Below are 25,015 nucleotides of genomic sequence, written 5' to 3' on the forward strand. Positions count from 1 at the left end.
AGCAGGGCAGCAATTTGATGAACTGACTTGTTGGAAAGGTGGCATCCTATGACAGTGCAAAGTTGAAAGTCACTGAGCTCTTCAATAAGGCCATTCTACTGCCAATGTTTGTCTATGGAGATTGCATGGCTGTGTGAAAAAAAAAGAGTAATCGACAGGCTTGTACAATATGGCGAACTTATCAAACGAGGCATTTGTCGTAAGTACATGGGGGGCCGCAATCTTTATGCACCTTCACCATTGAATGATTAGATACGTTCCCTGTATGGTTTCCATAATACTTACTGTGTCTACAAGGAGGATGTAGTCGCAACTACCCCTAAACACAATGACATCAGAGTCCTTCCCTTGGCACGCTATGTGCCACAACATGAGGGTGGAAAGTAAATAAGATGGAGACTTTAAGAGCCAGGTTAATCATTCAAATCTTCGTAGGAACATCGTTAAATCTCCGAGCTGTTTCCCAAAACCATCGTTATTAACATTGCACTTGAAAACGCTCGTAATCTAACGCCTGTAATCTAACGCCTGTCTCAGACCTTTCATAGTACAGCTAACGCTTCAAACACACTGACAGTGTATTTGCATTTTGGTACACCAGAATTACTTTAATTTCCAATGAAACGCTGCGTATGCCTTGCAGCACTGCGTTGCAGAGACAGTTGCAGTGCGTTTGGTGTGGTGCATACGTTGGGTTTAGCGAACATATGCTTCAAACTGTATGCGTAGATGGCTTGACAGAAATGGTAACAGAAGGTGAATGTTGAACTTTTGTTGCATACATTTCCAGATGATGCTGCATACTATTTTGCGCAATGACTCTGTCGGTATGTCCGAAGCGTTTTTTCCCCTCCTGGGTCACTGTGTACACAGAGGATCTCTGCTAAACAGTGTTAATCCTCCTCTCCGTGATTTGTAGTCAACTTCAACAAAGTTGACGACAAATACAAAGTTGTCTTTGCAATTGTAACAACCAAGCAAAGGATAAATAAGAATATGCTTCAAATGAAAATTGCAGATGACTGCATTAAAATAAATGGCTTACTTACAGTATAGGCTATAGGCCTACAGTGCTTTCAGAAAGTATTCACACCCTTGGACCTTTTTCCACATTTTATTGTGTTACTGCATTTAAAATGGATTAAATGTAGAGTTTTTGTCACTGGCCTAGACCCAATACCCCATAATATCAAAGTGGAGTTATTTATTGGGAATTTTTTACTAATGAAAAATAGTAGAATCTGAAATGTCTTGAGTCAATAAGTATTCAACCATGGCAAGCCTAAATAAGTTCAGGAGTAAACGTTTAATTAATTAACAAGTCACATTATTTTTTTGAATGACTACGTCATCTCCGTACCCCACACATACAATTATCTGTAAGGTCCTTCAGTCGAGAAGTGAATTTCAGACACAGATTCAACCACAAATATCAGGGAGGTTTTTCAATGTTTTTGAAAGAAGGGCAGCTATCGGTAGATATGTCTGCTTTAAAAAAATAATAATAATAAAGTATCCATTATGAGCATGCCGAAGTTATTTATATATTTTACCGCCCCTTTTACTCCCCAAGTTCGATCATGTCTCATCGCTGCAACTCCCCAGCGGGCTCGGGAGGCGAAGGTCGAGTAATGCGTACTCCAAAATATGACTCGACAAACCACACTTCTCACCAGCCCCTGGCTTAACCCAGAAGCCAGCAGCACCAATGTGTCAGAGTAAACACTGTTCAACTGACAATAAAGGTCAGTCTGCAGGTGCCCAGCCCGCTGCAAGGAGTCGCTAGAGTGCGATGAGACAAGTAAAGCCCACCCAGCCTGGATCAGTCGATGTGCAAAAGGTTTTTAACGGCCACGTTACTAGCGAAGGCTCTAGGAAACACTTTCACTACTAAAGACACATCTTAAAAATGTGAATCGTGAGAATGACACATCGTAAGAATGTGAATCGTGAGAATGACACATCGTAAGAATGTGAATCATGAGAATGACACATCGTAAGAATGTGAATCGTAAGAATGACACATCGTAAGAATGTGAATCGTAAGAATGACACATCGTAAGAATGTGAATCGTAAGAATGACACATCGTAAGAATGTGAATCGTAAGAATGACACATCGTAAGAATGTGAATCGTAAGAATGACACATCGTAAGAATGTGAATCGTAAGAATGACACATCGTAAGAATGTGAATCGTAAGAATGACACATCGTAAGAATGTGAATCGTGAGAATGACACATCGTAAGAATGTGAATCAGAATGACATCATAAGAATGTGAATCGTAAGAATGACACATCGTAAGAATGTGAATCGTAAGAATGACACATCGTAAGAATGTGAATCGTAAGAATGACACATCGTAAGAATGTGAATCGTAAGAATGACACATCGTAAGAATGTGAATCGTAAGAATGACACATCGTAAGAATGTGAATCGTGAGAATGACACTAACGCTATGAAAGCTCTGGGAAATGAGGCCCATATCATAGAATTACATATAGAGATCCTATAATTCACTCTGAGTCAGACAATGTGTTAACAGTTTTACCATTTGCACATTTTAGGTACATTCCTCAAATTGGAAAATGAAACACTTTCTGCTAACAACTAGCACATACACTACCTTGGTTTGTTCATGTATGGATGCTCTCTCCATTTCTTTGTCTCTACATCAAATGCCCAGCCATCGCCTAGAGATGCATCATTTGTTTTAGAAAACCAAATAATGCCATGTTTCCATGGAACATAAGGTACAGAGGTAGGATTGGGAACCTGAATGGGTAAATGACTGACTCATTGGTTCGCAGTCCATACCCAGTCCTCCAAATAGAAACAAAGCACTATCAGATATTGCGGTTAGGGTATGCCACGACCTTCCCATTGGCACAGTGGATTCTGGTACTCTGGAAAAGCCATTTTGAAAGAACAGATAAAAAAAATCAAGTGTGATGTGATAACAGTATAGTACAGAATAGTAACCATTTTAAGTTGAGCATTTGAAAGAGTGAATAGTAAATACGTACATTTCGGACAATGTCCATGATTCTAGATCTAAACAATAAATGTTACTTGTCCTGGGTTCTCAAGCTATCTACCTAACGTTGGCTAGCTTGCAAGCTACTTCCAGACATATGAGAGAACACCTCACTCTGACCATTTGACTCTTGCTCGCCCTAGCAGAGTTGGTTAGTGTTTTCATGTTATCACGAGGGTTAGTGACTCTAACTGTGTTATGGCAACAATTGAATTGTGTTTTTTGGGAGGGGCCGATGTTTGGTCATAGTTCGCTGCCTGCACCTGCCCACCCGTCCAGCATCACTACTCTGCACGGTTCTGACTTTGAATATGTGGACAGCTACAAATACATAGGTGTCTGGTTAGACTGTAAACTCTCCTTCCAGACTCACATTAAACATCTCCAATCCAAAGTTAAATCTAGAATTAGCTTCCTATTTCACAACAAAGCATCCTTCACTCGTGCTGCCAAACATACCCTCGTAAAACTGACCATCTTACCGATCCTAGACTTCGGTGATGTCATTTACAAAATAGCCTCCAACACCCTACTCAACAAATTGGATGCAGTCTATCACAGTGCCATCCGTTTTGTCACCAAAGCCCCATATACTACCCACCACTGTGACCTGTACGCTCTCGTTGGCTGGCCCTCGCTTCATACTCGTCGCCAAACCCACTGGCTCCAGGTCATCTACAAGACCCTGCTAGGTAAAGTCCCGCCTTATCTCTGCTCGCTGGTCACCATAGCAACACCCACCCGTAGCACACGTTCCAGCAGGTATATCTCACTTGTCACCCCCAAAGCCAATTCCTATTTTGGCCGTCTCTTCTTCCAGTTCTCTGCTGCCAATGACTGGAACGAACTACAAAAATCTCTGAAACTGGAAACACATCTCCCTCACTAGCTTTAAGCACCAGCTGTCAGAGCAGCTCACACATCACTGCACCTGTACATAGCCAATCTATAAATAGCCCAAACAACTACCTCTTTCCCTACTGTATTTATTTAGCTCCTTTGCACCCCAGTATTTCTACTTTGCACACTCATCTACTGTCAAATCTACCATTCCAGTGTTTTAATTGCTATATTGTATTTACTTCGCCACCATGGCCTATTTATTGCCTTTACCTCCCTTATCTCACCTCATTTGCTCACATGTTTGTTTTACTCCATGTGTAACTCTGTGTTGTTATAGTGTCGAACTGCTTTGCCTTATCTTGGCCAGGTTGCAGTTCTAAATGAGAACTTGTTCTCAACTTGCCTACCTGGTTAAATAAAGGTGAAATAAAAAAAAAAGTTATTCTGCACTCTGACACACACAGACGAGAGGGCTCTGAAATCGGAGTAGATATCCAGAGTGAATTTACAAACGCCACTCCTCGGCCAGAGCATCGAGTGTGCCCATTCATAGGGAGAAACGCTCTGAATTTATGATAGGACAATCTGACAACACTATGAATTTACGAATGTTCAGAGCGCACACTGGGTACACTGACACTACGGAGTGAATTTACGAATGTTCAGAGCGCACACTGGGTACACTGACACTACGGAGTGAATTTACAAACACTCCCTAAATGTCTAGAATTTTAACACAATTCAAAAACTCTCTAAATACCAATATTCCACTGTGTCAATGTAATCAAATTTTAGTAACTATATAGTAGGCCTAACACCTCTGACATGCGATGCAGAGTTTACAATGATGATATGTTGGTTTCAGTTTAATCTTTGAGTTCATTTTTGCATATTCTTTTTTTCATGGGTAGATTAGATTTTCTTTTTTTAATGTTTAGAATGTAGTTTTCCAAGGATCCAAACTTCTGTATTACATCAATGTATTAATTCACAACCTTTGAAACGTGTTAATCTATATACTTCCCATATACAAAAATACAATTTGTTATAATTAGATTAATATTCTTACCATACACCTCTTTCTAAATCATAAAACCAGACTTCATCATTTGGCAGAAAAACTTTGACTGCAGAAAACAATTGAAACGTAAAAGTAAATATTTGTTTATTACTGAATGGGAAGATGGAATACGTTGCTTTACATTCTTAAATTCTATCTGTGCATATTCATCAATACTGTATGGAGAAGAAAAACATTTATTGCACAACTACATTGAATAATTTTGCATATCCCTAACAACATATTAGTGAAATATTGAAATGCTTAACATAAATTCAAGACTATCCATTGGCAATGTTTGTAACGATATTTGCTAGTAGACTTTCTTCAAACTCTTCCATCTGTTTGACAGTTTTTGCGTACCACGTAGCCTCCCCACACGTACAGGCATTTCCCTCAACTACAGCCGTATGACCGCATCGCTCACCGGCTACAAGCTCTAGACAGTGCTTTGCAAGTGCAGAATCCATGGGTACTAAAACGGGATATGAATAAATAACGAAAGGTGGCTACCTACATAAAAGACCACACCGTGGCAGTACTTTCAATGTATCTGGTTGAAGAAATCTGTAAAAATGTAACCTTGTTTAGAGATCCAAGTAATTCATTTTTGTCAACACAGCTTTTGACAGCGAAGAACCAAGGCCATATGGTAAGTTAAGATACAAGGGTCTCTCGCCCGTCGCCTCAAGAGGATGTTGTCCAACAGCTTATTTGAGAAAACACGTTTTTCTTGCCCTGATAGGCTTCAGGGCAGGTTGTCTTTTTGGACACTTATGACCTATCCTTCAACCTGACCTACTAATAATGGTTGTTCTATTCTGTATTAGTTTTTACACCAATAAAATTATGCGCGGTAAACATTTTAGAATAATATTGCGATATGATAAATAAACATATGACAAGACTGATATACATTAATAACCATGCCAATTGATCATGCAACGATAAGTAATAATCTGGGTAATATCTATTTACATGTCTGGCTGCTTTATCCATGTGTTTTTGTGAATATCCACTGTTTTGAAAACCTCAGCTGACTTCAAAAAGCAAATATCGGCAGAATCGTGCAGTAGTGAAGCTTGTGTAGAATCTTTGCTTTGAAGGAAGTGACGAAACATATAGGCGGAAGTTAATATTTAGCGCCAAATGTTGATTGTTGAAGAAAGATTGAACATGGAGGTTCGCAGAGTGAAGACGAAAGTATCTGCTGGTTTCAAGATGAGGGGACTTATGCTTCGACCGTACGCTGTCATTTGTCAATCATGTTGTTCTTGACATAATATTTTGTTTACAGTAAATGTAATGGCTGCATTACTAGTTAGTAGCTAAATCTGTCTTGTTGTGTCAGTGATACCAAGAAAGAAACTAGGAGGCAAAGGTTAGCTTAGCTACAGTAAATTACATGGACAGCTAGCTAGACATTTTAGTAGTATGCTATGCATATTTAATTAAGCAAGTAATCTATAGAAACTAATGCAAATGTTGTATGTTTTTAATAGGAATGATGGGATTGATGTCTGGCAGTCAGAGGTATACTACAAAGCAGCGTCAATGAGTTAGCCAGCAAACTTTGATAAACAACCAGAAATAACAATTGATTTGAAAGTTAGCTAAACATAGATATGTGTTTGGTTGTTAAGTCAATTAGACCATGCCCATTTCAAGCATATCTTAACTAAAAAAGTTATTTCAGAATATTCAAGTTAGCTGGCTAACTCCTTGATCCAACTTTGTAGTATACCCCTCAGATGTGTTCGTTGTGTTGTTGTTGTCCTCCAGGGAAGCCAGCCGGTACCTGGTGGAGGTGTTGGAGTCTGTCGATGAGCTTGAACTGGATGATGTCATCGAGAGGGTCATGGATGCTGTGGAGAAGCAGCCATGTACGTCTTCTTCGATCATAACAAGCTACTGAAATGATGTACAAAACTCAATACAGTCAGTTGTGTTGGCTATTTTTTTTATGTGACCTTTTATTTAACTAGGCAAGTCAGTTAAGAACAAATTCTTATTTTCAATGACTGCCTAGGAACAGTAGGTTATTAACTGCCTTGGTCAGAGGCAGAACGACAGATTTTTACCTTGTCAGCTTCGGGATTCGATCTTGCTAGGCTACCTGTTGCCTCAAAAAATGTATTTCAGAATATTCTATGCTTGTGAATGATGTAGCTATTCCTCTTCTCCTGGACAGTGTCCTCCAGTATGATTGAGCTGGCTGTGGTGGAGACTGCTGTTCAGGACTGCAGCCAGTCATGTGATGAAACCATGTAAGTTGAGAAAGGTGTCAGTCTCACAATAACCAATTTCATACACATTCTCTAGATAGTCATTCTCAAATTTGACTTATTCGTGTGAACTATTTAATTATTTTCAGAGATAGTGTTTTCAACATAATTGGCGCTTTTGACGTGCCAAGATATATCTACAGCACAGAGAGGAAGAAGTTTGTACCGTAAGTATGAATGTATAAACCTTGACTTCCTGGTGCTTTACTGTTTGTTTACTTGTTTAATTACTTGTATGTGCTGTGTACTTGATTCAGCTTTTATCTGCCAAGTACTGGCAACATGCAAGGTAATAAAACCACTACTACTATAGGTTGACCACATCTAGTCTACATGGTTCACATGTTTTATCAAAAACACTCTAGAATAAATGATCTTTCTATTGAAATCAGCATATGAAGAAATCCATCAGTGAAAGCGTTGTTTGTTCTTCACCTAGCCTCAACATGACCACCCACTCTGTTCCAAGTCTCTGTGGCTCAGCCAGGGACAAGGCAGAGCTCTTTAGGGAACGCTACACACTCCTACAGCAGGTCAGTAGGCTACATTTCTTTGCCCTCTGAATCCATCATAGTTTGATGATCTTTGTATATTTTGGCCTTAAAGCAACTGTACAGTGTTTCCAGACTTCTCTGACATAATATTACCTATATGTAATTACAATATGAGTGAAAAAGTTTTCCTTAAAAAAAAATTGTAATTAAGAACAGTATGTTAAAAAGCATATTTTCTGTGTTGGAATGGTGTGGGGGTATAGTGGTCATTAAAAATGTTCACGAGAACAGACCGCTGATTGGCCAGCTCATCTTCCTCAGGAGGATGACATCATCATTTATGAGGAAAAATAGCAAGCATTTTTTAAAGAGTGAGGTGGGGTTTTTTAAGTGTTTTTTTCTCTCCAATTTATGCTTTGGCCACATACGAGTGTAGGAAGAGTCATCAACATTATTTGGGTATGGGTTAACAGAATATTAACTTTTTAAGTGAGATTTTCATTGGACAATTACTTTTAAAAACGTTTCTTTCCTGAGACGCTGCTCTCTGTGAGGTTGTTGTAAAGAGAATGTGTTCCCAATCCACTTAAATAAATGAAAAGTTAAATCAGTGATAAATAAAGGTGTACCCTGATCCACGTTGACAGTTACCCCTATTTGTAGCGTACACATCGGCACGAACTCTTCACCCCACCTGTAATAGGGGCAGCAGCAGAAGAAGGCAGAAACAAATTTCAGGTAATAACTCTGTCATAACCTAAAACACACTTAAACGTGTTTAATGGATTTGATATAAGCTAAGAGGATGTTCTCATGTTGAACATTGATTGCCCTGATCTTGCTCTGTTCTTGTTTTCAGCTTCAGACTGTTGAAGCACTTTTAGGTAGTACGGCTAAACTAGGAGAGGTCATTGTTTTGGGGATGGTCACACAGCTTAAAGAGGTGAGCAACTAAAATTCATGTTAATTACTTTTTAATTGGAAAATATAGTAATATATATAGATATACAGTGCCAGTCAAAAGTTTGGACACGCCCACTAATTCCAGGGTTTTTCTTTATTTTTACTATTTTCTACATTGTAGAATATTTGTGAAGACCTCAACACTATGAAATAACACATATGGAATCATGCAGTAACCAAAAAAGTGTTAAACAAATCGAAATATATTTGAGATTCTTCAAAGTAGCCACCTTTTGCCTTGATGACAGTTTTGCACACTCTTGGCCAACGCTCAACCAGCTTCACCTGGAATGTTTTTTTTTGTTTTTTTTTCAGGGGAAATTCTATTTGGAAGACCCCAGTGGTACAGTACAGCTGAACCTCTCAAAGGCAATATCCTTTCACTGGTAGGGATGGTGATGGAGAGCGAATGCTACAAATGTTCTTACATAATTCAAGGGGCCAATTAAAATATTGAATTTCGTCAATTTTGATTGTATTTCAGATCATGCATGTTTTCTTTAACCTTGTCCTCACCAGTTCCACAGTGGACTTTACACAGAGTCCTGCTTTGTTTTGGCAGAAGGTAAAATAATTTATCTTCTTCATCCACATTAATGGACATCGAAGGAGATGTACCTTATTGTGTTATGCAATGACTTAGTAGTCCGGTCCTCTTTCCCCCCACAGGCTGGTATGAGGACTCCGTCTTCCATGTCAACGCATTTGGATTCCCGCCGACTGAGCCATCATCCACCACAAGGTCAATAGATTACAATGTTGCTGACCTATCAGTCTGACCTATCAGTCTTCATTTAGAAATGTACATTACCTACATAATGCCTTCTCCTCTGAAAATCATTAGGTCTACTGAGAAGGGCGAAAGTAATTTTAAATTCCAATGTATTGTTTTTAACTCTACATTTGGCATTTAAAAATATATTTTCCTTTCCTATATGTATATAAAATAAATACATGTAAAAAAAACAGCGGATGAGCATGGACTCTGGTTTTTAGGGCCTACTACGGTAACGTGAACTTCTTCGGTGGGCCGTCCACCACGTCGGTGAAGGTCTCAGCCAAGCTAAAGCAGCTGGAGGAAGAGAACGAGGACGCCATGTTTGTGGTGGTCTCAGACGTGTGGCTGGACAGCGTGGAGGTGCTGGAGAAGATCCACCTTATGTTCTCAGGTTTGTTCCACCCATAAGGTCACTGACAGAAGAGGAGCTCGTATGGGGGGTATTTACCAGGTTACTGTAAAGCACTTTGTGACAACTGTTTATGTAAAAAGGGCTTTCTAGATACAATTGGGTTCGTTGATTGACTCAAGCATTTATGCAAGTTGTATTAATGTTGACGTTGATGGTTATTGTCATGCGTTTCATGTCCATCTCTGACAGATTTTGAAGTCTCCATCAGTGTGCTCAATTTCTATCTCTCCTGCTTAATAGTATGGTCTGAAACAACCTTTGCATGTTTCCATTGTAGGATACGCAGCCATGCCTCCTACCTGCTTCATCTTCTGCGGCAACTTCTCCTCTGCCCCCTATGGAAAAACACAAATCAAATCACTCAAAGGTAAGAAGGATTTTGAGTAATTATTATTTAAAAAAATGTAATGCCCTGCTTGTGAAGATACACTGACCTGGCAAATGGGTTATGATAGAAGCATTAGTACACACAATTGAAGTATTTTCTCCCCCCCACCAGAGTCGTTGAAAGTTCTTGCTGATGCAATCTGTGAATATCCCAGCATCCACAACAGGTAACGTGTGAGGGAGGAAAACCACTTTGTTAACCTAAAAGTCTGATATTCCAGGAAACAATTTCAACAGTACTACATTGTTGCATCCAGGGCGACAAACTGTTTGGGAAATATTCACCATGCTGCATTGTGGGTCTTCTACGGGAAATTGTTGTTTACTTGTCTAACTGAACGCATCCTTTCAAAACTGCAGTAGTCGCTTCGTGTTCGTCCCCGGTCCCGAAGACCCTGGTCCGAGTACCATTCTACCCAGGTGAGAGTTGAAAAACAAGATACCTGTTATTCCTATGTTGTGTTGCTCATGATTTGACTGTAGTCCTCTGATGTACTGTACTTTATATAAATGCTTATGTCCTCAGGCCCCCATTGGCAGACCACATCACTGAGGAGTTCAGACAGAGGGTGCCATTCTCTGTGTTCACTACCAACCCATGCAGGTGACTGAAATATATGTATTTTACCTTTATTTAACTAGGCAAGTCAGTTAAGAACAAATTCTTATTTACAATGACTCTTATTTACCATGGGCAAACCCAGACCACGCTTTACAATGACTCTTATTTACCATGGGCAAACCCAGACAACGCTACGCCAATTGTGCGCCGCCCGAAGGGACTCCCAATCACGGCCGGATGTGAATCAACTTGGAAATATAATATTTGTTGATTTATTCTATTTTCAGGAATTTGTCTCTTGAGCTTTATTAAAGGGATATACAGTGCATTCGGAAACTATCCATACCCCTTGACTTTGTTACAGCCTTATTCTAAAATGGATTAAATCGTTTTTTTCCCCCTTATCAATATACAAACAATGTCCCATAATGACAAAGTAAAACTGAGTTTTAGATTTTTTTGCAAATGTATATATATAAAAAAAATGAAATCGCATTTACATAAGTATTCAGACCCTTTACTCAGTGCTTTGTTGAAGCTACCTTTGGCAACGATTACAGACTTGCATGTTCTTGGGTATGACGCTAAAAGCTTGGCACACCTGTATTTGGGGAGTTTCTACCATTCTTCTCTACAGATCCTTCCAAGCTCTGTTAGGTTGGAACTTGAGCATCGCTGTACAGCTATTTTCAGGTCTCTCCCTAGATGTTTGATTGGGTTCAAGTCCGGGATCTGGCTGGGCTACAAGGACCTTCAGAGACTTTTCCCGAAGCCACTCCTGCGTTGTCTTGATTGAGTGCTTAGGGTCGTTGTGCTGTTGGAAGGTGAACCTTCACCCCAGTCTGAGGTCTGGAGTGCTCTGGAGCAGGTTTTCATCAGGGATCTCTCTGTACTTTACTCTGTTCATCTTTCCCTCGATCCTGACTAGTCTCCCAGTCACTGCCACTGGGAGTCCCTGCCACAATGGTCTTCCTGTCCCTACCACTGAAAAACATCCCCACAGCATGATGCTGCCACCACCATACTTCACCGTAGGGATGGTGCCAGGTTTCCTCCAGACCTGACACTTGGCATTCAGGCCAAAGAGTACAATCTTCGTTTCATCAGGCCAAAGAATCTTGTTTCTCATGGTCAGACTCCTTTAGGTGACTTTTGGCGAATTCTTAAGTGGGCTGTCATGTGTCATTTACTGAGGAGTGGCTTCCGTCTGGCCACTCTAGCCTAAAGGTCTCATTGGTGGAGTGCTGCAGAGATGGTTGTCCTCCTGGAAGGTTCTCCCATCTCCACATGTTTAAGATCAGAGAGACATAAAAATGGTATCCAGTTCATCTGGATTTTGGCAACGAAGCCCAACATTGTTGTCAAAAACATTTGGCTCCATCTGCTCATTATAACAAACAGTCAAGGCTGCTGAGGGGAGGACGGCTCATAATAATGGCTGGAACGGAGCAAATGGAATGGCATCAAACGCATTAAAACCACGAGTTTGATGTACTTAATACCATTCCACCTATTCCGCCCCAGCCATTACCACAAGCCCGTCCTCCACCGTTAAGGTGCCACCAACTTTCTGTGATAACAATTGGACCATTCTTTGACAGTTAGTTTTCACAGGTTTTGTCATTGCATGTAGTCTTTTAACATCTCACGACCTGTGAATCAAATGTTCCTATGTCAGAATCCAGTACTGCAGCCAGGAGATTGTTGTCATCAGAGAAGACCTGGTGAACAAGATGTGCAGAAATTGTGTCCGACTGCCTAGCAGCAACCTCGACATTCCAAACCATGTGAGTCTTAGCTTCTCAGTTATGACATACCCAACATATTACCTACGTACAATTACCTACAGTACCAGTCAAAAGTTTGGGCACAACTACTTTATTCCAGGGATGTTCTTTATTTTTACTATTTTCTACATTGTAGAATAATAGTGAAGACATCGAAACTGTGAAAGAACACATATGGAATCATGTAGTAACCAAAAAAGTGTTTTTAACATATTTTATTTGAGATTCTTCAAAGTAGCCACCCTTTGCTTTGATGACAGCTTCGCACACTTGGCATTCTCTCAACCAGCTTCATGAGGTAGTCACCTGGAATGCATTTCAATTAACAGGTGAGTCTTGTTAATTTGTGGGATTTCTTTCCTCCTTCTTGACGCTACCCATCCCTTGAGCGGGATAATTGTCATCAGCAACCACTGAATTGCATAGCGCCACAGTCAAATAATATGACAACTATTCATATTCATGAAATCACAAGTGCAATATTGCAAAACACAGCTTAGCCTTTTGTTAATCCACCTGTCGTCTCAGATTTTGAAATGATGCTTTACAGCTAAAGCAATCCAAGCGTTTGTGTAGGTTTATCGATCGCATGACAAAACATTAAGTACACTTGGTATCAGGTAGCTTGGTCACGAAAATCAGAAAAGCAATCGAATTAGTCGTTTACCTTTGATCTTCGGATGTCTTCACTCACGAGACTCCCAGTTACACAACAAATGTTCCTTTTGTTCCATAAAGATTATTTTTATATCCAAAATACCTCAGTTTGCTATGCCAATTGTTCGTCGCCCCACGGACCTCCCGGTTACGACAGAGCCTGGGCGCGAACCCAGAGTCTCTGGTGGCACAGCTGGCGCTGCAGTACAGCGCCCTTAACCACTGCGCCACCCGGGAAGCTCACAGACAATATTTTGACAGTTTTGGAAACTTTAGAGTGTTTTCTTTCTAGGCTGTGTGAGGGCTATTTGACCAAGAAGGAGAGTGATGGAGTGCTGCATCAGATGACCTGGCCTTCACAATCACCTGACCTCAACCCAATGGAGATGGTTTGGGATGAGTTGGACCTCAGAGTGAAGGAAAAGCAGCCAACAGGTGTTCAGCATATGTGGGAACTCCTTCAAGACTGTTGGAAAAGCATTCCCGGTGATGCTGGTTGAGAGAATGCCAAGAGTATGCAAATCTGTCAAGGGTGGCTACTTTGAAGAATCTAAAATCTATTTAATTAAAGACTTTTTTTGGTTACAAAATGATTACATATGTGTTATTTCATAGTTTTGATGTCTTCACCATTATTCTACAATGTATAAAATACTAAAAATAAAGCAAAGCTCTTGAATGAGTAGATGTGTCCAAAATTTTGACTGGTACTGTACATTATATAAACTTAGCAAGTTAGTTTGGCCTGTATTCACAAAGCGCCCCCCACACACACACACTAGATCAGCACTCCTACTCTGGGGCGCTTTGCGTGAATATTTGTCCTGTAGTTGAATTTATTGTTCATGAATGATAACGACATGAAAATGTCTGCCAATCACCAATAAACTCAGTGGTCCTTCTGTAGCTCAGTTGGTAGAGCATGGCGCTTTAACGCCAGGGTAGTGGGTTCGATTCCCGGGACCACCCATACGTTGTATGCACACATGACTGTAAGTCGCTTTGGATAAAAGCGTCTGCTAAATGGCATATTATTTATTTTATTATTTAACTCTCTTTCTCCAGTTTGTGAAGACCATCTTGTCTCAGGGCCACCTGACTCCCCTGCCGCTGTATGTCAGTCCAGTGTTCTGGGCCTATGACTATGCTTTACGGGTTTACCCCGTGCCTGATGTCATCATCTTTGCGGACAAATATGACCCTTTCAATATCTCCAACACAGACTGCCTCTGCATCAACCCGGTACGTTATGCTTATTCCTAGATTTCCACCATTTTGTTTTATTATGAGACTCGGTATGAGATGTTGGTCTTGGGTTTCGAACTATATTATGAGATCTTACAGTGCCTTGCGAAAGTATTCGGCCCCCTTGAACTTTGCGACCTTTTGCCACATTTCAGGCTTCAAACAAAGATATAAAACTGTATTTTTTTGTGAAGAATCAACAACAAGTGGGACACAATCATGAAGTGGAACGACATTTATTGGATATTTAAAACTTTTTTAACAAATCAAAAACTGAAAAATTGGGCGTGCAAAATTATTCAGCCCCTTTACTTTCAGTGCAGCAAACTCTCTCCAGAAGTTCAGTGAGGATCTCTGAATGATCCAATGTTGACCTAAATGACTAATGATGATAAATACAATCAACCTGTGTGTCATCAAGTCTCCGTATAAATGCACCTGCACTGTAATAGTCTCAGAGTTCCGTTAAAAGCGCAGAGAGCATCATGAAGAACAAGGAACACACCAGGCAGGTCCGAGATACTGTTGTGAAGAAGTTTAAAGCCGGATTTGGATACAAAAAGATTTCCCAAGCTTTAAACATCCCAAGGAGCACTGTGCAAGCGATAATATTGAAATGGAATGAGTATCAGACCACTGCAAATCTACCAAGAACTGGCCGTCCTTCTAAACTTTCAGCTCATACAAGGAGAAGACTGATCAGAGATGCAGCCAAGAGGCCCATGATCACTCTGGATGAACTGCAGAGACCTACAGCTGAGGTGGGAGACTCTGTCCATAGGACAACAATCAGTCGTATATTGCACAAATCTGGCCTTTATGGAAGAGTGGCAAGAAAGCCATTTATTAAAGATATCCATAAAAAGTGTTGTTTAAAGTTTGCCACAAGCCACCTGGGAGACACACCAAACATGTGGAAGAAGGTGCTCTGGTCAGATGAAACCAAAATTGAACTTTTTGGCAACAATGCAAAATGTTATGTTTGGCGTAAAAGCAACACCCTGAACACACCATCCCCACTGTCAAACATGGTGGTGGCAGCATCATGGTTTGGGCTTGCTTTTATTCAGCAGGGACAGGGAAGATGGTTAAAATTGATGGGAAGATGGATGGAGCCAAATACAGGACCATTCTGGAAGAAAACCTGATGGAGTCTGCAAAAGACCTGAGACTGGGACGGAGATTTGTCTTCCAACAAGACAATGATCCAAAACATAAAGCAAAATCTACAATGGAATGGTTCAAAAATAAACATATCCAGGTGTTAGAATGGCCAAGTCAAAGTCCAGACCTGAATCCAATCGAGAATCTGTGGAAAGAACTGAAAACGGCTGTTCACAAATGCTCTCCATTTAACCTCACTGAGCTCGAGCTGTTTTGCAAGGAGGAATGGGAAAAAATGTCAGTCTCTCGATGTGCAAAACTGATAGAGGCATACCCCAAGCGACTTACAGCTGTAATCGCAGCGAAAGGTGGCGCTACAAAGTATTAACTTAAGGGGGCTGAATAATTTTGCACGCTCAATTTTTCAGTTTTTGATTTGCTAAAAAAGTTTGAAATATCCAATAAATGTCGTTCCACTTCATGATTGTGTCCCACTTGTTGTTGATTCTTCACAAAAAAAAAACAGTTTTATATCTTTATGTTTGAAGCCTGAAATGTGGCAAAAGGTTGCAAAGTTCAAGGGGGCCGAATACTTTCGCAAGGCACTGTATATTCTTAATTTAAGATTTTTTTAAATATTTTTTTATATATATTGTCATTCTGATCTTGCAGGGCTCCTTCCCAAAAAGTGGCTTCACTTTTAAGGTATATTACCCATCCAACAGGACCGTTGAGGACAGGTGAGAAATGTTTTTTACTCTTTGTTTATGCATGCTCTACACATAATTCACTTGGTGCTAATCATTGCTTTACTGGCAATATGGTAACTATAGTATATTGAGAGTCAACTTGGTTTTCATGTCAGTCTTTATTTCTCTTTGCTGATCTAAATATTCTTTATTTTCCTCACAGCAAACTTCAAAGCCTCTAAAGACCATAAGGATTATTTTGGGCGGGGGGAATCGGCTGTTATGGTTGTGTAAAAAAATGTGTTTTGTAAAATATGTCTAAAAATACTTTTGCTAAATCCCTTTTTATTTTATTTGTATGTACCTTTTGTATCATGGAGAATAAAGGTTCACTGTCATTGAATTGTCACCATTGTGCTTTTTTACTTGACTGGTTAATGTTGGACAATAAAGCAAATAGGAATTGTGTTACTCTTCTGTACTTGCTTAAATCAAATGATTATATTTGACCTCACAAAGATGGCGGAAATAAGAAGTTATTGGTTCATTCCGGTCAGGCATCTTGTAATTGACGACTTCAACCAGATGTCGCATAATAATCACTGAACAAAAACATAACGTTTCTCACTGAAGGCCAAAGCAGCCGTGGACCATTTAAAGCAGACTACGTAAGTGGATTTTTTTGTTGTTGTTGCTGCAAGGTTGCATAGTTCCCTTTTTCAAAGTTTAGGTGGCGTTAAAACGCAGTTAAATTGGTTGATAGGGCGAACTGTGTAGTACGTTAGCTAGCTTGCAGACAGCTAAGTTTGCTAACGTTGGCTAGGTAGCTTTTGGTGTCACGTTGAGTCGGTGTTGGCAAAATACATATGCTTACTGCAAACAAGTATTTTTGCACAAGTTACGCATTTATATTGTCTTCATGATGGCAAGCAAGCCAACATCATGACTTGTGTTTCCATGTAAACCAACAGTCAGGGCACCAACCATCAGCCATGGTGGTACTGAAACAGTTGCCAGCTGTTGATATTAACTTACTTAGCCGGCAACAACAATTCTAGGCCTACCCTGTAACGGCTAAGGCTGTATATTTGACTAAAAAGAGAAGACATTTTACAATCTGAATTACTTATAAATAAATCTCTTAGAATTCATACTGTAAAACGTATTCTCTTTTTAGTCATACTAACCCTGTTCATAACACAGCCCATTGTTGGCTGAGCTACCTGCTTAGCTATATCCTATAGCTGCATGTTGGGATGAGACTTAACTATGGTGAATGTCTGTATTGTTCCAATACCCCTCATACTCCTCTACTCTGAATCCCTGTGTATGCAAAACTATGTAGCACTCTTCTCCCATCTAGGTGATCATGGCAGAAATGGAGGAGGACATTCCTGACCCCTTGCCTGTTGAGGAAGATGAGGAGTTGGAGAGGGATGAAGAGGAGGGAGAATTTGACTGGGTGGTGGATGAGGCTGATGAACTCGATGATGAGGATGTAGTTGTTCTGGACACAGAAGCAGAGCCCTTTGAGTTGGAGCAGCCAGCTGAGCGCAGTGGCCACATAGCAGCGGTGGATGGACACTACATGTACGTTTGGGGAGGATATAAGGTAAGCAAGTATGACAGTCATTCTGAATAGACTTTTGTTTATATGATAGTGTATCTAAATCATTTAATTTGGAACTATACCATTTTAATCAATGATTGAAACGATGATCAATGAGTCTCAAATCAATTACAGTTTTTATTGGAAGATTTGCTGTCAACTTTGACCTATGAATACCATTTGCCACAGTCCACTTTGCCAGATATAACACAGCCGAACTCCCAGCCAACATGTTAACAGATTATGTCATTCCATTGACTTCCCTCGTTTGTCTTGTCATTAGAATTCCCAGACCACTGGCTTCTTTGACTTATACTTGCCAAGGAATGAAATCTGGATCTACAACATGGAGACAGAACGATGGTAATAATGATTTTTAAATATACTTTTGTTACTGTCTAGCGTGTCTCAAATGATATGGCTCCCTATATAGTGCCCTACTTTTGACCAGAGCCCTTATATCTACTGTCTGTATTTGCAGGAAGAAGCAGTTGACTGCGGGTAACCTGCATACCTCCATGTCTGGCAGCTGTGGAGTGTGTGTGGATGGCGTCCTCTATCTGTTTGGAGGCCACCATGCCAGGGGAAACACTGACCGGGTGAGAATATACCGTGTGTGCATGTACGTGGACTCTGTTATGTCTTGTAGAATCTTGGCACCTAAGGTTGTGTTCAGTCCCTCCCTTTTCAGAAACTGTGTTTACAAACATATTTTATGTGCTGCATGCTAAGAACTATGTTTTCGATAATTTTTTGGTTAAAATCCCCACTTTCAGCATCGGATGTTAATTCACCACAGCAGGATTTATTTATTTATTTATCTACATCTCACCTCAGAAGCCTGTTTTCCAACAAACCATTTAAATGTTAATGTCCGTTACGAAACTTATGATGTTGTACCTTTTTTGATTTCATACCATCGCAACGTTGTCCCTGTTCTGCTCCGTGGCCTTCAGGTCTTCCGGCTCCCCCTCCGAACACCGGCCCTCTGCTGGGAGGAGATGAAGGATCTCAAGGGCCTGGCCCCGTCCTGCAAGGACAAACTAGGCTGCTGGGTCCACAAGAACAGGTGAGGTGGCCCATTGGCAGGCAGTGAGTTAGATTATAGAACAGGTGAGGTGGCCCATTGGCAGGCAGTGAGTTAGATTATAGAACAGGTGAGGTGGCCCATTGGCAGGCAGTGAGTTAGATTATAGAACAGGTGAGGTGGCCCATTGGCAGGCAGTGAGTTAGATTATAGAACAGGTGAGGTGGCCCGTTGGCAGGCAGTGAGTTAGATTATAGAACAGGTGAGGTGGCCCATTGGCAGGCAGTGAGTTAGATTATAGAACAGGTGAGGTGGCCCATTGGCAGGCAGTGAGTTAGATTATAGAACAGGTGAGGTGGCCCATTGGCAGGCAGTGAGTTAGATTATAGAACAGGTGAGGTGGCCCATTGGCAGGCAGTGAGTTAGATTATAGAACAGGTGAGGTGGCCCTTGGCAGGCAGTGAGTTAGATTATAGAACAGTGAGTTGGCCCATTGGCAGCCAGTGAGTTAGATTATAGAACAGGTGAGGTGGCCCATTGGCAGGCAGTGAGTTAGATTATAGAACAGGTGAGGTGGCCCATTGGCAGGCAGTGAGTTAGATTATAGAACAGGTGAGGTGGCCCATTGGCAGGCAGTGAGTTAGATTATAGAACAGGTGAGGTGGCCCATTGGCAGGCAGTGAGTTAGATTATAGAACAGGTGAGGTGGCCTTTGGCAGGCAGTGAGTTAGATTATAGGTCTAACTCATTGCGCCATTACATATTGTTGTTGCGCCATTACATATTGCCTCTAAATAAAGAGATGTTTATTTTGATGTTTCTCAATGAACTGCTCTGTGTGTCGACAGACTAGTATTCTTCGGGGGCTACGGCTATATGGCACAAGGAGCTCACCGAGGGACATTTGAATATGATGAAACTTCATTCATGGTATGGTCAATGAATTCTACAACTCTGCAACTGCTTTTTAATGGCAGTATGAAAACAATGGTCTGTTTAGTCTATTAGTCTGCAGCAAAGGGAGTCATCAGTAAGGGTAAATCCTTGGTCATGTTCATTAGGCACCCAACGGAAGAATATGGACTGAAACAGGGAGGGACAACCTGGACTTGTCCAATAAGAGTTGCCAATTTTGGTGTTTTGTAGAAAAAGGTTTTCTGTTGCATGGCCTAATGAACACAACCGCTTCACTGTGTGTTGTAACAGGGAGATAATCCGGGGCGGGGCTGGAACAACCACATTCACATCTTAGACCTGGAGAAGTCCACCTGGAGCCAGCCAGTCACCAAGGTAACGCCGTTCCCATAAATCCTGTCACGTTACGACTTTGTGTTGGAAGCCATTTTGTACAGCTGTCTCAGTGGGAGCCCCATTCTCACCTCTCCTTTCCCTCCCTCTCTCCTGGCGAAAGGGCAACGCCCCCTCTCCCCGGGCAGCGCATGCCTGTGCCAAGGTGGGCAACCGAGGCTACGTGTTTGGGGGGCGTTACAGGGTAAGTAGGAATCTTCTTTGAAAATAGAGTTTACTCAAGTTCCTGCTGAGTTTATGGTCATGCTGTCTAATGTAAAACAATATCACTGGCCTGTAGACAGAGATTTAGGTCTTCACGATGTTAATGTATATGATTTACATATTGTTATGCCTTGTTACATCATAGATTATAAAGGATATTGTGTTCTAAATGTTTGATGCTCTTCCTCCATATGAGTAAGGCTTGACTCTTTCGCAACAGGATTACCGCCTGAACGACATGTACTACATCGACATGGACTCCTGGGAGTGGCATGAAATGTACGCTATGGCAACTTATCCAAAATGTCTTCATGCATGTTATGCGTTATACGCATCCAGTTTTTTTATGGGAGGATGCTGTGTTCTTACCCATGGATGTCCCTGTGTGTTCACCATGATGGTACTAACAACTCTCAACCCTCTCCACCTCCCCATGCTCCTCTCTACCTCTCCCGGTCCCACCTCCACCTCTCCCGGTCCCATGCTCCCCTCCACCTCTCCCGGTCCCACCTCCACCTCTCCCGGTCCCACCTCCACCTCTCCCGGTCCCACCTCCACCTCTCCCGGTCCCATCTCCCTCCACCTCTCCCGGTCCCACCTCCACCTCTCCCGGTCCCACCTCCCCTCCACCTCTCCCGGTCCCATCTCCCCTCCACCTCTCCCGGTCCCATCTCCTCTCCCGGTCCCATCTCCCCCCATCCACCTCTCCCGGTCCCATCTCCACCTCTCCCGGTCCCATCTCCCGGTCCCATCTCCACCTCTCCCGGTCCCATCTCCCCTCCCCTCCACCTCTCCCGGTCCCACCTCCCCTCCCTCCACCTCTCCCGGTCCCATCTCTACCTCTCCCGGTCCCATCTCTACCTCTCCCGGTCCCATCTCTACCTCTCCCGGTCCCATCTCTACCTCTCCCGGTCCCATCTCTACCTCTCCCGGTCCCATCTCTACCTCTCCCGGTCCCATCTCTACCTCTCCCGGTCCCATCTCTACCCCTCCCGGTCCCATCCCTACCACTCCCGGTCCCATCTCTACCACTCCCGGTCCCATCTCTACCACTCCCGGTCCCACCTCCACCTCTCCCGGTCCCATCTCCCCTCCACCTCTCCCGGTCCCATCTCCACCTCCACCTCTCCCGGTCCCACCTCCCCTCCACCTCTCCCGGTCCCATCTCCCCTCCACCTCTCCCGGTCCCATCTCCACCTCTCCCGGTCCCATCTCCACCTCTCCCGGTCCCATCTCCCTCCACCTCTCCCGGTCCCACCTCCCCTCCCCTCCACCTCTCCCGGTCCCACCTCCCCTCCCCTCCACCTCTCCCGGTCCCATCTCTACCTCTCCCGGTCCCATCTCTACCTCTCCCGGTCCCATCTCTACCTCTCCCGGTCCCATCTCTACCTCTCCCGGTCCCATCTCTACCACTCCCGGTCCCATCTCTACCACTCCCGGTCCCATCTCTACCACTCCCGGTCCCATCTCCCCCCCACCTCTCCCGGTCCCATCTCCCCCTCCACCTCTCCCGGTCCCATCTCCCTTCCACCTCTCCCGGTCCCATCTCCCCCCACCTCTCCCGGTCCCATCTCCCCCCACCTCTCCCGGTCCCATCTCCCCCCACCTCTCCCGGTCCCATCTCCACCTCTCCCGGTCCCATCTCCCCCCACCTCTCCCGGTCCCATCTCACCTCCACCTCTCCCGGTCCCATCTCCACCTCTCCCGGTCCCATCTCCCCTCCACCTCTCCCTCCCACCTCTACCTCACCTCCCCTCCACCTCTCCCGGTCCCATCTCTACCTCTCCCGGTCCCATCTCTACCTCTCCCGGTCCCATCTCTACCTCTCCCGGTCCCATCTCTACCTCTCCCGGTCCCATCTCTACCTCTCCCGGTCCCATCTCTACCTCTCCCGGTCCCATCTCTACCTCTCCCGGTCCCATCTCTACCTCTCCCGGTCCCATCTCTACCTCTCCCGGTCCCATCTCTACCTCTCCCGGTCCCATCTCTACCTCTCCCGGTCCCATCTCTACCTCTCCCGGTCCCATCTCTACCTCTCCCGGTCCCATCTCTACCTCTCCCGGTCCCATCTCTACCTCTCCCGGTCCCATCTCTACCTCTCCCGGTCCCATCTCTACCTCTCCCGGTCCCATCTCTACCTCTCCCGGTCCCATCTCTACCTCTCCCGGTCCCATCTCTACCTCTCCCGGTCCCATCTCTACCTCTCCCGGTCCCATCTCTACCTCTCCCGGTCCCATCTCTACCTCTCCCGGTCCCATCTCTACCCCTCCCGGTCCCATCTCTACCCCTCCCGGTCCCATCTCTACCACTCCCGGTCCCATCTCTACCACTCCCGGTCCCATCTCTACCCCTCCCGGTCCCATCTCTACCTCTCCCGGTCCCATCTCTACCTCTCCCGGTCCCATCTCCCCCCCACCTCTCCCGGTCCCATCTCCCCCCACCTCTCCCGGTCCCATCTCCACCTCCACCTCTCCCGGTCCCATCTCCACCTCCACCTCTCCCGGTCCCATCTCCACCTCTCCCGGTCCCATCTCCACCTCTCCCGGTCCCATCTCCACCTCTCCCGGTCCCATCTCCCTTCCACCTCTCCCGGTCCCACCTCCTCCACCTCTCCCGGTCCCACCTCCTCCTCCACCTCTCCCGGTCCCACCTCCTCCTCCACCTCTCCCGGTCCCACCTCCTCCTCCACCTCTCCCGGTCCCACCTCCTCCTCCACCTCTCCCGGTCCCACCTCCTCCTCCACCTCTCCCGGTCCCACCTCCTCCTCCACCTCTCCCGGTCCCACCTCCTCCTCCACCTCTCCCGGTCCCATCTCCACCTCTCCCGGTCCCATCTCCACCTCTCCTTGGCCTTCTGCAGGAGTGTTCCTCAGCAGGGTCCTGTGGGACGCTCATGGCACTCCTTAACTCCTGTGTCACCTGACCACATATTCCTGTTCGGAGGCTTCACAACTTCCCGAGAGACGCTCAGTGAGTGAAGAATATTTCATTTTCCTTAAGAGTCCATGGCTCGACCACAATGAAGTCCTCTATCTATTTTTCATGTATACAGGTGATGCTTGGCTGTACTGTGTCAGCAAGAACGAGTGGCAGCAGTTCAAGCACAATCACACAGAGAGCCCCAGGTAATATCTCCATAGAGATCAATGAGTCTATAAAAACTATCTTCATGACAATATCACCAAATAAGTGTTTAGGAAAAGAATCTGCGTGTCTCACTGTGTACATTGTTTGTGTTATGAGTCAGTGGTGATTTTTTGCTGATTTTGTGTGTGTGTGTCAGGCTCTGGCACACGGCCTGTTCCGGTCCTGGCGGGGAGGTGTTTGTTTTCGGTGGCTGTGCCAACAACCTACTGTCCCATCAGCGAGCAGTGAGTACGGTTAGAACACAACACTCACACAAACTACTAGACCTTTCTTGGTGTCACTTGAAATTAGAACAAAAAAAAGAATGATAACCAGTTTTACTACCAAGTATAGTTTGAATGCATGGATATGTTCTTCCATTTCCTTTTCAACAGGCTCACAGCAAAGAGTTGCTGGTCTTCACAGTTCAACCCAAGTCACTTGTTCGGTGAGTAGAAACAGAACCCAGACAATATGGCCCATACACCGAAATACTGTTTTTCACTGCATGCATTAATGAACACAACCCAAAGTCCAGGTCTCTGTTTCAGTCAGTTTCCTTCTGCCTAATGAACACGTCAACTCTTGATACAATACATCTTGTGGTCAACCTAAAACTTACCTTCCCATGCGAACTGGGAAGTTAAATATTGCCTGATTTTTGTTTTAGGTTCTGTATGGAAGCAGCGCTGCAGCACAGAGAGTTGCTATCTGGGTCCTGGGACTGCCTGCCTAAACATCTGCTGCACACTCTCAGACAGAGGATGGGAGGCATCAACGCCCTGGGCTCATAAGAGCCATATACCACCACGTTCTTTGGGGTGGTAGGGTTGAGTGTGTTTGAGATGGTTGACTGCCACGGCCGTGCTGCTAGCTGAACGAAGAGGACAGCTCACCTGATCTTGTCACCAAGTGTCATGAGGAGTGGGTCGAGAAAAACAAAGTAAATTTGTGTAAATCATTTAGAGAAATGGAGGCTTTTGTAGGGACTAGTGTTGGCAAATCCCTTAGGCCAGTCAATCAGCAAACATTGCAATGTTATTTATCCTAATTCTGAGTGCTTACTTCTTATGATGTATATATTGTATTGCATATGTGTGGATTTGGTGTGCCTGTGTTTAAAAAAAAAAAAAAGTATATTTTTTTTAAGTAAAAGTATCATGTATTCAATCCTGCTGGAGAAGTGGCATACCTTAGACCATGTTAGTCAGAAGAGGCTCGTGTAGCATTTTGTCTGTTTTAATCAGGTAATACCAGTTACATTGGAGCCACATTGCACTGAATTTTATTATCAAGACGTTACTTGTTTGGTATTATTCTTGTCTGATCTGCACAGGTTTCCCTTGACATTTTTATTATAAAATATATTGTAAAAAAAATAAACATTTAAAATGTTTAATTTTGAATTAAGAAAATAAACCAGACAAATATGCCAGA

At 43.4% G+C, this 25,015-nt stretch overlaps 2 protein-coding genes and 2 long non-coding RNA genes across 55 annotated transcripts; 3 read left to right on the forward strand and 1 right to left on the reverse strand.

Annotated features, from left to right (window-relative positions):
• The first annotated feature begins 5,274 nt into the window (after positions 1–5,274).
• Positions 5,275–16,708, forward strand: pole2 (polymerase (DNA directed), epsilon 2). Of its 2 annotated transcripts, none has more exons than XM_035742430.2 (19): positions 5,275–5,594; positions 6,725–6,825; positions 7,134–7,209; positions 7,317–7,394; positions 7,667–7,760; positions 8,385–8,459; positions 8,581–8,664; positions 9,000–9,056; positions 9,201–9,249; positions 9,354–9,426; positions 9,681–9,853; positions 10,152–10,241; positions 10,374–10,428; positions 10,622–10,681; positions 10,788–10,865; positions 12,502–12,610; positions 14,333–14,509; positions 16,289–16,356; positions 16,529–16,708. In XM_035742430.2, exons 2-19 carry the CDS (start codon positions 6,801–6,803, stop codon positions 16,545–16,547), a joined length of 1,440 nt encoding a protein of 479 aa, XP_035598323.1. In that variant the 5' UTR covers positions 5,275–5,594; positions 6,725–6,800; the 3' UTR covers positions 16,548–16,708. The 2 variants fall into 2 exon arrangements, with proteins under 2 accessions (XP_035598323.1, XP_035598322.1); XM_035742429.2 differs by lacking the exon at positions 5,275–5,594 and adding an exon at positions 5,700–6,186.
• Positions 16,709–16,805: 97 nt separating this feature from the next.
• Positions 16,806–25,015, forward strand: klhdc2 (kelch domain containing 2). Of its 2 annotated transcripts, none has more exons than XM_035742431.2 (14): positions 16,806–16,973; positions 17,669–17,917; positions 18,198–18,277; positions 18,396–18,513; positions 18,871–18,983; positions 19,790–19,871; positions 20,148–20,231; positions 20,353–20,433; positions 20,674–20,732; positions 23,313–23,422; positions 23,505–23,577; positions 23,736–23,823; positions 23,974–24,026; positions 24,249–25,015. In XM_035742431.2, the coding sequence occupies exons 2-14, from the start codon at positions 17,675–17,677 to the stop codon at positions 24,370–24,372; spliced, it is 1,308 nt and encodes a 435-aa protein (XP_035598324.1). In that variant the 5' UTR covers positions 16,806–16,973; positions 17,669–17,674; the 3' UTR covers positions 24,373–25,015. The 2 variants fall into 2 exon arrangements, with proteins under 2 accessions (XP_035598324.1, XP_035598325.1); XM_035742432.1 differs by having other exon boundaries at positions 16,850–16,973; positions 17,651–17,917.
• On the forward strand, positions 18,990–19,640 carry LOC127913556 (uncharacterized). Its single transcript, XR_008086013.1, has 3 exons — positions 18,990–19,159; positions 19,204–19,379; positions 19,466–19,640. It is a non-coding gene; the product is annotated as an uncharacterized LOC127913556 (long non-coding RNA).
• LOC127913555 (uncharacterized) lies at positions 21,152–23,316 on the reverse strand. Of its 50 annotated transcripts, none has more exons than XR_008085993.1 (5): positions 23,239–23,316; positions 22,895–22,963; positions 21,885–21,931; positions 21,273–21,419; positions 21,152–21,242 (listed from the first exon to the last, which is right to left on the reverse strand). It is a non-coding gene; the product is annotated as an uncharacterized LOC127913555 (long non-coding RNA). The 50 variants fall into 50 exon arrangements; XR_008085990.1 differs by having other exon boundaries at positions 21,885–21,958; XR_008085986.1 differs by having other exon boundaries at positions 22,895–22,984; positions 23,077–23,316.

The sequence above is a fragment of the Oncorhynchus keta genome, chromosome 29 (assembly GCF_023373465.1).
Source record: "Oncorhynchus keta strain PuntledgeMale-10-30-2019 chromosome 29, Oket_V2, whole genome shotgun sequence".
In the NCBI taxonomy this organism is placed as follows: Eukaryota; Metazoa; Chordata; class Actinopteri; order Salmoniformes; family Salmonidae; genus Oncorhynchus; species Oncorhynchus keta.